This window comes from Balaenoptera borealis (assembly GCF_965194805.1).
Source record: "Balaenoptera borealis genome assembly, chromosome: 12".
Lineage (NCBI taxonomy): Eukaryota > Metazoa > Chordata > Mammalia > Artiodactyla > Balaenopteridae > Balaenoptera > Balaenoptera borealis.
Genome location: NC_138869.1, coordinates 72,756,932 through 72,771,423, shown reverse-complemented (window position 1 = coordinate 72,771,423; position 14,492 = coordinate 72,756,932). Strand labels below are relative to the sequence as shown.

The following is a 14,492-nucleotide window of genomic DNA, read 5'->3' as shown; positions in this document are numbered from 1 at the left end:
TTTACAATAATGAGCTCCACAAGAATTAGGAAATGAGATTAGATTCTGAGAGTTTCACTTGAAGAGTTAAACACACAATGGTTTAAAGCAGTGATGTCACCAGAAAGAGAGAATGGATCTGAAACTGGTAGAACTACACATCCTTAGTCAGATAGAAGGTATTTACGTATATATCGAAAGGAAAAATGTGGCAGTCTACAGCAGCCTAGAGTGGCAAGTTATGGAAACACAGGAAGTGCTGTGTCCTAGGGGCTCCAGAGCTCAGGGTAGGTCTAATCCCAAGCAGAGGAGGGGGAAAAGGGCATAAAGATGGAATCTTGTACTGAACGTAAGACTTTCCCTATATGTCCTCAGAGTACACCTGACAATCAGCGTGCCTCAAACTTTCACTTCATCTAACTCCCCTTGTTCTGAGTCCACACTTTGCCATTTGCTATGTAAATCCTTGTTATGGGTCTGCTTCCCATAAAGATCTGACTCCAGAGAAAATGTTTTAGTCATACAGTCATATGGATATAGTGTTTTTATTTTCAATCCCTGTTATAAGGATATTTCATGATGAATTAATCAAGTAACTTTTGGTTACCATGTGAGTTTCCACATACCTTAATTTCACAGAAAGAGTTGATCTTACCAACATGAATATTTCTATTCTCTGTGACAGTTATATTTCACATTGTGAATTAACTAATTAAAAGCATGAGTTCTAAAGCCAAATGCTTGAATTCGAATGCTATTCTGGTTACTAGTTTGCTACCACAGGCAAATTACTTGATCTCTTTGTGCCTGTTTCCTTCTATACAATGGGGAAACTGAGTATTTACACCTCAATGAGTTGTCATGAGGAATAAAAGAAAAAATATGCAAAACATATAGAACAGTGTCTTGGACATAAAGTGCTCAATTAAAGGTAGCTGTTGTTATCTCAGAGCACTTGGGTTGCTCAAGTTGTTTTGATCCTGGCCTGATCCTGGTGTGTGTGGATCCAGTCAGATGCCATTCCATAAGATGAGATTCTGATCAGCTCCAACCTTTCCCTTAGACAAGGAGTTCTTAACCTAAAGGCCATAGTGAGCTTTAGAAAACTTTTATTCAAAATTGAGTATAAATGGTTGGTGTGTATTTTTCTGAGACAAGGGGCCAGAGCTTTCATCAGCTTCTCAATAAGTACACAACCCTCAACAGATTTTTAAAAACAAAACAAAACCTACTGCCTTAACATTATCACTACCATTTTCATCTTTTTTTCTCCTCTTACATAATTTCAACATCTTTGCCTAGGCCTCTATTCAATAGGTTACAATAATTTAAAAATTTTCTCTGTGCAATGTTATCTAGTATAATCCTTCCCATTTTCAATACTGCCATTCTACTTCTGCAAAATAATTGTAGTAATATTACTTCCTTTGCTCAAAAACATGACTACCGTCTAACATCCAAATATCTTCGCTGAGCAGTCAAGTCTCTATGGCACGGCCACAATCTACCTGTCCAGCCTTGTCCCCCATAAATGGCCCTAAAGAAGCCACTTGCCATTGCAGAACTCCATGCAGCTTTCCTCCATATTGTGTCTATCTTCAACACCACCTTCTCCAGTAAACCAACACCCTTCTTCAACAGTCCATGTCTTCAATACGTAAGAAAGACCATTAAAATAGGTGCATACAACCATGTATCAGAGTTTCTCAACCTTGGCATTACTAACATGTCAGGCTGGATAATTCCTTGCTGTGGAGGGCTGTCCGATACAGTGTCAGATTTTACAGTGTTGCGAGGAGGGGGAGGGGCAAACTCACTCCTGGTTGAGAACTACTGATATAAGAAATATATTTAATTTCCACTGCTAAACAGTAAATTCTTTGAGGACAGGGACTATGGCCTTTTTTACCTTTATGTTTTCAACTTTACCTAGTACAGTGGCTTATGACAGGGGTTTAGATAAACATTTGTTCTCTGCTAATCTTTCCAAAGTTAGTAGATAGAACATTCTAACCTACCATATTCCAAGGATTTCTAGATATTCATTAAATTTGAAACACCAGATTTCAACCTGTTAAGTAAAGCTTTTAAAAGGTAAAAAGCTGCTATGTCATAACATCACTACAATTTTCAACAAACCCTGTCAGTTACAGTTGTGCCCTAAAGGAAATGGTTAGAGCATTATAAAGCTTAAATGGACAATGGACTTCCATATCACATATATGATAATAGTATTCTGTCACTGAGAACTTACAGAAGAGTAAAAGAAAATACTTCCTCCTCCCTTCAAATATCCTGTATTCTATGAAGTATATAGTGTTATCTCGTTAACTGCCTAGAAACACTCGAGGCCCACTTAGTGACAGAGGCAAGGCTTCAACCAAAGGTTCCTAAATCAGGGTAAGTTCCCTAGACCAGTGGTCCTCAATTCTTGCTGCATATTTGAATCCTCTGAAGAATTAAAAAGAATAGATCACTGAGCCTCACTCCAGACCAGTTAAATTACAGATTCAGGGAATGGTGCTGAAGATTAAAATTGTTCTAAAAATCCCCAGTGGATTCTAATTTACAGCCAGGGCTGAGAACAACTGCCCTAAACTGGTTCAAAACCTCGTGTACCCTGACAGTTAACATAAAAGGCGATCCTTTAAGAAAACCTTAAGTGGGCTTCCCTGGTGGTGCAGTGGTTAAGAATCCGCCTGCCAATGCAGGGGACACGGGTTCGAGCCCTGGTCCGGGACTATCCCACATGCCGCGGAGCAGCTAAGCCTGTGCACCACAACTACTGAGCCTGCGCTCTAGAGCCCGCAAACCACAACTACTGAGCCTGAGTGCCACAACTACTGAAGCCCGTGTGCCTAGAGCCCGTGCTCCACAATAAGAGAAGCCACTGCAATGAGAAGCCCGCACACCACAATGAAGAGTAGCCCCCGCTCACCACAACTAGAGAAAGCCTGTGCACAGCAACGAGGACCCAACACAGCCAAAAATAATAAATAAATAAAATAAATAAATTAAAAAACACACACACACACACACACAAAAACCTTAAGCTCAATGGAAGGCTGAAACTTACTCTCTACCTTGCTGACTTGGGCCTATATGTTAACACTTAATCTTGAATTGAAAGAGCCGCTATCATTTTTTCTGGAAGAGGCATTACTAAGAAACTCATGATATGATTCTTAGGCTGCTTTCTCTACCACTTCACAGGATCTGAGACTTACACTCCTCTTTACTTGGTGAAGTTACATTCAGTTCTGTCGGAAGCGGCTGCTGGCTGGGACTAAGAGTTGGTGTGGTTATCGAGGTATTGCTGTTGTCACTGGTGGTCTCTTCGGAAAACAAATCTGATTGGCTGTTACTTGTACTTGGAGCGGAATCATCGTCTGGTTGTTTCTTTTGAAAATCTGAAGAGAGTGAGAAAACCAGTTTAAATAAGGAGTTCACAATCGTCTTGGGTATTAGAAAATAATGCTAGTATAAAAATTAAAACTAATTTGGGTGATGAAAAGAATTGAAGTAAAATACTGGTCAAAAACATAGAAGATTGGTGGAGGGTAAGTGAGTTAAAGATTTCCAAGATGAGTGGTAGACATACTGATGTTAATGTAAGACTCTGCAAAGCCAAATACATGTTAAAATTTTAGGGTAGGGGTAATCAAGGATAAAACAAATAAAGAAAAGTTGTTCAAACCAATAAAGGACAGGTTAAGAAGGAGAAAAACAGCAGAGGAAAAAAGGGGAAATAGAAAACACATAATAATGTGGCAGAAATAAGTACAGATGTATCAGTAGTGGTAATAAATGTAAACAGACTAAACTTAGCAGTTAAAAGATAGAAAATTCAGACTGAATAAACAAAGTCCTGTTTTATGTAGTTCCTAAGAGACATACTAAAAACATTAACATGAGAGAAAACTTTCAAAGTATATAAACAAAATACCAGCAAATACAAATGATTAAAAAGCCAGTAATAGCTATAGTACTGTTAGGAAATGTAGACTTTAAGGCAAAAACATTATTAGAGATAAAGAGGATCATTATATAAGAGTGAAAAAAATTAGCAGAAATATAAAACAACTCTTAACCTGTATGCACCCAATAACAAAGCCTCAAAATAGGTAAAGCAAAAATGATTGTATCTATGGGAAACTGACAATTAGGTAATGAATTATTTTCAAACACATTTGGAATATTTATAAAAACTGCCTAAAACCTGGATAAACCTTGACCACACATTAGGTTATAAAGCAAAAGTCTCAACAGATACCAAAGAATTAGTAAGATATAGGCATTATGAATTGACCACAGAGCAATTAAGTTAAAAATTGGTAACAAAAACCCTATATATTTGGAAGTTTCTAAAATACACTTTAAACTCATGGGTCAAATTAGAAATTAGAAAATATGTATAATTAAATGATAATGTAATTACTACTTATCACTATCCAGTAAAGATAAAGATGCACATACATTACCTATACCCCATTTTTATTACTAGGTATATGCCTGACAGAGATTCAACACACAGGTACAAGGATGTTGATTACATACTGTTTGTAATAGTAAAAAGTCAGACCTAAAGGACCATAAATTATATTATATTCAAATAATGGAATAATGTACACAGTGAAAATAACTATTGCCACACACATCAACATGAATAAATCTCAAAATTATAATGTTAAACAAAAAAGCAAGTCACTAGGGGCTTCCCTGGTGGCGCAGTGGTTGAGAGTCTGCCTGCCAATGCAGGGGACACGGGTTCGAGCCCTGGTCTGGGAAGATCCCACATGCCGCGGAGCAGCTGGGCCCGTGAGCCGCAATTACTGAGCCTGCGCGTCTGGAGCCTGTGCTCCGCAACAAGAGAGGCCGCGATATAGTGAGAGGCCCGCGCACCGCGATGAAGAGTGGCCCCCGCTTGCCACAACTAGAGAAAGCCCTCGCACAGAAACGAAGACCCAACACAACCAAAAAAATAAATAAATAAATAAGCCTACACCTTTAAAAAAAAAAAAAAAAAAAAAAATTAAAAAAAAGCAAGTCACTAAATAACATAGTAAGACTGTACTGCACAAACCTTAAAGACAGGCAGAACTTCAAATAATATATTGTTTAGGAATATGTATCTATAAACACTAAAAAAATTAACACAATTCAGGAGGGTGGTTACCTCTGAGATTTGGGGGGGTGGGGGGTGTGAAGTGAGAGCTATGCAGAAATATTCAAAATTATAGGTAATGTCCATTGACAGAGAATAGATTAAAATGATACATTCATTCATATGATGAAATACTCTATGGCAGTTAAAATAAATGAATAGAGCTACAAGTACAACAGAAAAATCTCAAAAACAATGTTGAGAGAGACAAGCAAGCTACAGAAAAGATATGTATCTAATAATATTTATATAAAAATTTAAAATATGTAAAAATATATTGTTTATTGGTACATAATTACAATATAAAAACATGTGGAAATGATACACCAAATTTAGGATAATAGTTATCTGGGGGTGGGAGGGAGGGAGGAACCGGGATCTTCAATTCTATCTGTAATTTTTTTTACTTCTTAAAGCTAGTGGTCAGCATATGACTGTTTATTATGTTTAGTCTCGGTATGTTTCATTTTAAAAAATCTTATGCTAGTCTATGAAGTACAGATTATACTTCACTGCATCAATTCAGAAAAGGAACAGAAGATCCTGACAACTCCATTTTGCCTTATCTTTTGAACCAGAGAAGCTGTTGCTATTATGCTCTATAACCTCATCAGAACCACTATTCTGACATATTCTGAGAATAATAATAGCTAGCTAGCATTTATGTTGCATTTACCATGTGCCAGGCACTGAACTAAATGTTGTATATATTTAACTCATTTACTTTAATCCTCTGAACAACCCTAACAAGGGAGTTATAATTACCACCACTTAACTGATTAAGAAACTGAGGCTCAGAAAATTTAGGTAATTTGTTCCAAGTTAATAGCTAGTAAGTAGCAGGATCAGGATTTAAATACAGATCCATCTGACACAAAAACTCATGGTCTTCAATCTCAACCACAGGATGTAGAACGGTGTGCATTAGACTGGCCCAAGGAAAAGGCCTCCATGTCAAGCCCCCACCCATTTACAGCACCAATGGTGAATGCAATGGATTTAGCCAAAGAATTGCTAACCTGCTGTGCATGCCCATTAGTGATCTAAAGCCTCTACTGCTTCTATTTATTTCTCCTAGCCACTTTCTTATTTTCAGTGTTTTGACATTTCAAAATGGGTTATTATCTCAATGTTATTTGTAGAGCACCCTCAGAGAAAAAGGTACTGTATAAGTGGAATAAAAATATTGCAAATGATGCTTCTTTTTTATATCATATCATCTCATTAGCTCTCCTATGTCAATAATCATTGTGTCCCTTCTATAGCCACCTTTCTACCATTTAATTGGAAATGTTATAAGACCCTAAAAGAATTGAAACTGAGTCATCATTGTACTATTTAACAGAATCTCCATTGCCTCAAGACAGACAAACACATAGAATCACTCACTGAGGCACAATAACCCTTTGAAGTTAAATGATGCTGGTGTCTAAAGACAATTACCAGGTCCCACCTACACAATCTCCAGCCCATGTTTGCCATGCTCCTTGCTTGATGTTCAGGTACTTTTCTTTAAGTTTTCTTTTGTAAATCTGCAGCTGTCATAAGGCACCTTCCTTTAACCCATCCTCCCACTGATGCCTTCTTCTGCACCTCCACTGGACGATGGTGTGAAAAAATCATCGGGCTAAAAGTAAAGATTACAAACCAAACTGGCTGCAAACAAGAGAACTAAGTAGAAGCTTTACACATTCTCCATTTCAATTCAATAAAGAAACCAGAAATAACAGAATTTTACAACCAGAATTAACTTTAAAGATCTAGCTCAATCCTCTCATTTTACAGATGAAGAAAGCAAGAGCCAAGAAAGTTAATGCAACCCACCAGAAATTCACAGTTAATTATAAGAGTTTTCTAACTCTTAGGCCAAAGTTAGCTGCTTATACGATACAAAGAGCTTTAGAGTTGGACCTGGATTCAAATTCTGACTTGCCTATTTACTGGGCATATGGCTAAAAGCAAACTGTTTACTCTTTTGGGCCTTGTCTGTAAAACGAAGGGAGGGAGTTATTTCTACCTCTCAGGATAGTGTGGATTAAACAAGATAATGTACATAAAGTATCTGTGCATGGGTACTCAAAAAATGATAGTCATTAAAGAGAAAAGGTATTTTCCTGGTTTAAAGAAAGAACCATCTCTTCCTTTTACCCCTGACGTTTGCATTACAGTTCTTACTCTCTTGTTCCTTTCTTTCTGAATCATTCAGCATCCAACTTCTGACTACTGACCAAAAGAAACAGAAGGAAAAAAAATCCCAGGAATCTACTCCAAGGACAAAGGGGAGCAGATTTATGTCCCATGTAAAAAAGTAAACAATAAAACAGGCAGAGACTGCCTCTCGTTAACTCTACCCTGGAAAGCAGCGCAGGAAAGGAACAGAAATAGTCACTCCGTTTGATCCAGACACAGAAAAGACTTGTTCACTTGTTGTTTTACAGTTCTCATACAAATGGGAAAACTAGAGCTCTCCAAGCTTATCCATCTCTTTAAGAAAAAAAAATTAGGAAAAATTATCTATTTTTGTAAATTGTTAAGAGTTTACGGTATACACAAAGGTATAAACTTGGTCTTGAATAGAGTTTTTCCAAAATAAACTGCTATTTGTAAAACCTAAGTAAAAACCTTTGAACTTTAAAGGGACTGCTGTTGAAAAGTGAACAGAAGCCAAGATCTTGGCAGCTTACCTTATTATCAACTAAGAGAAAAAATAATTTCTCGACGAAGGTACTCTTGGAACCTGCGGTATCCAGAAATGAGATGGTTCCACAAGCTAGAAAAACTGACCTAATGGTACCAGCTGAGCCAAGATGGCCAGTGAAGAAGTGCCTGGGGCTGGTTACAAACATACTCACTAGACATATTTTTTTCTCACAGGTCAATCTTCTTACTACAAAGTATACCTCAAAAGACTGGGCACCAAGAAAGCACACGGCCCTGCTCTGCCGACAAGCTCATTCACCTGGGCAGCCTCACTGGGACTGTAACTTATCTAGTCATTACTCAAAACTCATATGTATGTGTGTGTGTGTATGTGTGTATATATATGTGTGTGTGTGTATATACACATCTCAATAGCTGATCTCTCATATGTACTACACAGACTTGGCAAGATGCTTAACTCAAACTCCCACCCAGCTTCCAGATTATGACCATAACTATGTCTTTTTGAATGATTTGTTCAAGGCAAAGAATACCCAAAAGTGATTTGGCAAGGACTTCACTAAACTTTCTTTCTTTGAAAATAAATTATTTTTTAAAAACCCTCCTTGGTAACCTACTTTTTGCTCTTAGCAATACATCGCGACTATTTTTTACAGATCTCTGTGATCACTGATGGGTATACAGAATGTCCACTTATAAGATAGAAATTAAACCAATTCACTTTTGTTATACATTTGCAATTACCAATTTTTCACTATTATAAGCAGATTTCATCAAACTTCCTCAGGTTATGTTGCTAGAAGTAGATCAACTAGGTAGAAGAGGACGCACATTTTTAAAGTGCACATTTGGCACACACTGTCAAATCCTCCTGGCGCAGCACCCTGTGATTTCCCACAGCACGAGCCTTACTATGGCATGTAAGAATCATCTGTTCACTTCTCCGTCTCCCACATTATACAGGCCTGGGACAAAAACAGTGCTCCACAGATGTTAACTAAATGAGTAAGTGGCCAAATGTTTTTTAGTAGAAAGCCCATCACTGGATTACATTTAAAATTATTTTTTCAATTGTTATTTTAAACCCTTCAAACACTATTCTGTGTGCCTCTAAGGGCAGTCCTAGCATCATCTGGTTTAGCATTTCTAAAAGACGAAGTGCTGTGAATTCCTATTTTCATAATCAATAAGGAGAGATGAAAAATTCAACTGCATTTGTTCTAACTCACTCATTAAATCTGTTTGGCCACTAATAAGGCTTCTATATCATTATTACAGACACTAAGCTGGGTATAAAGAAAATTAAACTGGAGGTGAAAGAGGAACTAAGAATGAAGTGCCTGCTATGAGGCAAGGCACTATGTTCATTCAGAGGCCTTACGTTCATCTTCTCATTTAAGCCTCAAAATAAACTGGGTGGTAGATGTCATCCCCATATTTCAGCAGAGGACAGGGGGCATGGCAAGTTTGGGCAACCTGCCCCTCCTAACAAATGCCGGAGCTAGGGTGTGAGGCCCAAATTCGTGTAATTCTAGTATGCTACTTCCCACTACAGCATGCATCACTGAAGCAACCACAGCCCAGCTTGCAGGGGTGACTTTTCCAGTTCCCGCATTTCCATTCCCAGGCTCAAACCCCATCTGACTCTTTATCACAGATTACAACTCCACATTCCCACTGGAAGCTTTAATTTGGTATTTCACCCCATAAAATGCTTCATGTTTCCAGTAGCCAATTAAAGTAAAATAGAAATGTTGACAATAAAAATTTAATTTTGATATCTCAAAAGTTTGGCTCATGCAAGGCATAATATAAAAGCCTCCTCTAACAAAACAGGGCCTTTTCTCCTCTTTTCTTCATCTCTTCTCCTAATTTATCTCCATAACAGACTACAGCTTCCATTCATAAGAACATTTCTACGTTTTCAAAGCTTCACATTCCCACCCCAACCACAAATCTTAGATATCTTATTTTAAAAAGCTACAAAGCTGTTAGCAGTAGCCAACCAATTCATAAGCCAGAGTTCTAGCCTCCTAATTAAAATCTTAATAAAATTCTAGTATTTGAATGTTAATCTGGGTTAACAGCCTCAGAAAAAGACAAACTGGTTTAAACATGAATTAGCAAGAACCAAAGGACGAACTAATTACTATTATTAAAGCCTTAAAATGCACTCACTCACCTTGGATCCTAGCTTATGGGGAAAACTGTGATCTGCTCAATGTGGCTGTGTTCATTTAAACTTTCTTTCATGAGTGATCTCTTCTAACTTCTTTAAAAAACAAAAACCAAAACCTTTACCCTACCGAATTCTCTCTCATGATGATTCCTTCCCTTTAAAATTCAGACTCTTCATTGACTGATTGATACTGTTTTGATACTGATACTTTCAAACAAATTTTAAACATACACACACACACATATGTGTATGTATATATACACACACCCACATACCATATATATATCCTGTTGAGGATAAATGACTCCTGTCCTGTGTTCTCTATCTATGCCCATAAATCTGTCTACTTTGAGGTATTACCTCAGAAATTAAAAGGGACCTTGTCTTCTGTCCTTTTCTGGGGATGGTGCCAACATTCTCCTAGAGACTGCAGTCAGAAGCCTGGGAATCATCTCAGACTCCACATTCTCCCTCTCTTAATTCTACATCTCAAAAATCACCAAGTCTAGTCTTTACCACTCCTAAATATCTCTGGAATCCATCCACTTCTCTATTTCCACTCTAATCTAAGTCATCATCATCTGTCAGATTCCTTCAATAGCATGCTAACTGATTTCTTTGTATCCTATCCCCTCTTGGCCCTAATTCATTCTAATTCATTCTACACAAAGCAATCAGAGTGATGTAAAAAACAAATTTTGACACAGTCATTTTCCTCCCTAAACCCTGAATGAGCTTCCATTACCTTAATAATCATATCCAAATTCCTAAACATGGCTTACAAGTTAGAAGTCTCTCCATGAACTGGCTTCTGGCTATCTCTTCAGTCCCGTCTTAAGCCACTGCTCCTCCTCTCCCTCCTCCTGCTTCAGCCATACTGGAGTGCTTTTGGTTTTTTCTGAACACTATTCTTTTTCTCATCCTGGAGTACTTTGATCAGGCATGTGGGAGACTCTTTTTCTTTATCTTGCTATTCACCTTGGTAACTCCTACTCATTTTGAACCTTAACTTAATCACTCTTTCCTCAGGGAGGCTCTTAAGATTAACCATAGAAGACACTTAATAAATATTTCTGGGTGAATGAATGAATGCCTTATTCACTGTACATCCCAGTCCCTTGCAAAATGCCTGTCACACAATATACAATATAGATTTGTTGAATTTAACTTATTTGATACTGGTGAACATACCAAGTTTAAAAACATTTGTTCTCTCAGACATTAATAAGTAGACTTCAAATTGCTATAAAAATGTATTTCTAGGAAACAAGAATGCAACTACATACAGTAGAAATATTAAGTACCCCCTTCAATAAGCAGATGTTTGAATTTTACAAACTATCCCTTCACATATAAACTTTTTCTTCCTTACTACACACCACAGGTAACTGGTTCTGATAGAACTCAAAAGGTCTCTCAAGTCCTGTTTGCTTAGATTCAAACCACAAAGCTGCAAGCTTTTATTTCAGAATACTAGAAATAACACTAGACTGGCTCCCGAAAGCATGTCTTCAAATGCTTCCTGCAAAAGTAGGCAGTAGAGAATATATGAAGGTGACAAAGCTTATAAGCAAAACTCTTATCAGTAATTAAGCTTATTTTGTAATCTGGTTTATCACTGAAATTATACAGTCCCTAAATTCTTCACACCTATAGCGCCTACTGCTCAGAATTGTGAACTAGCAAAAAAAAAAAAGTTATTTGGAAGAAGGCTTGTTTCTTATACAGCACTTATTGCGCAGACTATACAGTTTTCCCAGCAATAGTGTCTCATATTCATTTACAGGGCATAAATTAACATGTTAACATTACAGCAAATACCTAACAATCCATTAGTACTACAGTAACATAGTGCACAAGAGACACATTTACCTCATTTTGGTCTAACCTCAAAAACGTGTCAATTTTCTAAAAAACTGAAAACACGAGAAGTTTTCTGAATACTGTGACATTAATCTAGTTTCAACAAAATGAGAATTTGATGGTGTGTGTGCATATACATACATGCTACACATACAGCTCAACCAGCAAAATAAACAACAGAGTAGGTATATTGTGTAAATACTAGACAAAGCTGACAAAATAAAATAGGCAAATTAGAACCAAAAAACAAAACAAAAACCTCTGACCTATCTGTTTACAGCTGATCCTTGGTACCATTTAAAGACCTCCCTCAGGGCTTCCCTGGTGGCGCAGTGGTTGACAGTCTGCCTGCCAGTGCAGGGAACACGGGTTCGGGCCCTGGTCCGGGAGGATCCCACATGCCGTGGAGCAACTGGGCCCGTGAGCCACAACTGCTGAGCCTGCACGTCTGGAGCCTGTGCTCCGCATCAAGAGAGGCCGCGATAGTGAGAGGCCCGCGCACCGCGATGAAGAGTGGCCCCCGCTTGCCGCAACTGGAGAAAGCCCTCGCACAGAGACAAAGACCCAACACAGCCATAAATAAATAAATAAATAAACTCCAATCTCTTTAAAAAATAAAAATAAAAAATAAAGACCTCCCTCAAACCAACAGTCCTTACTGTCATTCATGAATCATCGGATGGCACAGGTGTGGCACGAACATAACTGCTGGAGAGGCTGGAGCCTGGAAGATTTTTTTCAGTTCAGGCCTAAGGTTACAAATGCCCCAGAAAGACTTCAGTGACAACAGAACAGAAAATTAGAAAAGCTTTGGGAATACACTAGGAAAAGAAAATCCTCCTTTTTTAGATCCTTGGTTGTTTTTTTTTTTTTTTTTAGCTTTTTGGGTTTGTTTATTTATTTATTTATTTATTTATTTATTTATTTATGGCTGTGTTGGGTCTTCGTTTCTGTGTGAGGGCTTTCTCTAGTTGCGGCAAGCGGGGGCCACTCTTCATCGCGGTGCGCGGACCTCTCACTGTCGCGGCCTCTCTTGTCGCGGAGCACAGGCTCCAGACGCGCAGGCTCAGTAGTTGTGGCTCACGGGCCTAGTTGCTCCGCGGCATGTGGGATCTTCCCAGACCAGGGCTCGAACCCGTGTCGCCTGCATTGGCAGGCAGATTCTCAACCACTGCGCCACCAGGGAAGCCCCTTGGTTGTTTTTATAATTGTATGCACAGTCTTCATGCTACCAGCCCTTCATTTTACCATGTAGAAGTGACAGGAGAAAAGACAAAACTCCCTCTCACCGGCCCTCCCTTTTGGGGAAGTGGAAGGAGAGCAGTGTTTGTGCTCCTGCCCACTGATACCCTTGTAATTCGGTCCTCTTTGTCTTTGTTCCCCTCCATGGGTGACGGGCAGCTCTTGCCTTTAACGATATTTCATTTCCACTCAGTTCTCAGTCTCACCATCTCACATCAGGGTCACAGACCACCAAGCTTCAGTCCTCCTACAGTTAAGCCCTATTGGCAAGCTGAGCACTTCACGTTTCAGGAAATTCAACTCAGGGTGGTGGTGGTGGTAACTTTTGAGACACACTTTCCCTTAAGATAAAACTTGCAAATGTTCAGCACAAATAATTATTTTTCAAACAGCGCAAAATGGTATATTTTAAGAATGGCAACCTCTTTCTCAAAAAGTTAACAGACCACACATTGGTTTAAACTGCTAAGAGAAATTTTTTTAAAGAATGAAGTGATAGGTTTGCTAACATTTTATTACATCTATTAAAGCATATCAGGGGATGTTCAGCAAAGACCATGATTTTCACAAGGTCCAAAGATCAGGGCTAACTGACTAATGTTTATCCGATGAACTCAAGGTAGCAAAAGAATATATAATGCCTGTGTGATTCACAATGCCCAAAAAGGCATTTGTCTAATAATTGAAAGAGTACATGTTCTCTCTGAAGAACACTATGGATAGTTATTAAAAAGCTGTAGCATAAAGTAAGGGAAAACTTGTCCTTCACGTAATGGTTACCAGGTAAAGACCTAAGAGATTTTTTCACTCATGAGAAAAGCTCGTGCAGTTACCTACAGATCCTCTGTCATAGTGTGGTGTTTAGGAATGTAGAATGAACCCTGGCTCAACCTCTTAACTGTTGTGTGACCTTGGGCGAGTTATTCAACTTCTCTTCCTTCTGTTTTCTCCTTCTCTAAAATGGGAATAATAATCACATCTACTTCATAAGGTTATTATGTGGATTATATTAGATAATTACATGTGAAAAGTTTCAGAACAATGCCTGGCTAGTAAGTCTCAAATTAACTATGGACTTATTACACTTCTGCCTTCTTGCACACAATTTAAATATTTGCTAGTTTGAGACTGTGACAATGAAAAATAATTTCTCTGGAGCCAATGAATGAACAGAAGGGAATTACATCTAACTCGTCTTCATAACAATGTACACTACGTAAGCCAATCTGGGCTTATAAACTCAGAAATTTACAGGGACCAGGTAGATATTATAAATGTACAAAGTCAGCTGGCTTAAAGTAGCGGGAAGTGATGGTTACTGTGGCTAACTGGCAAGTGTAAGCCTCGCCTAAAGGTATCTCATTCCAAACTTAAAAACAAAATTAAAAACCTCCAAATACAACA

General features: G+C 38.2%; 1 protein-coding gene across 1 annotated transcript in view; it reads right to left on the bottom strand.

Moving 5' to 3' along the window:
- The window catches only part of ZFAND3 (zinc finger AN1-type containing 3), a 314,683-nt gene that overhangs the window by 70,754 nt on the left and 229,437 nt on the right, over nt 1-14,492 (bottom strand). Inside the window, exon 3 of the mRNA XM_082347897.1 lies at nt 3,207-3,389. Within this exon, the coding sequence (XP_082204023.1) occupies nt 3,207-3,389 (183 nt within the window). The remainder of the gene's footprint in view (nt 1-3,206; nt 3,390-14,492) is intronic.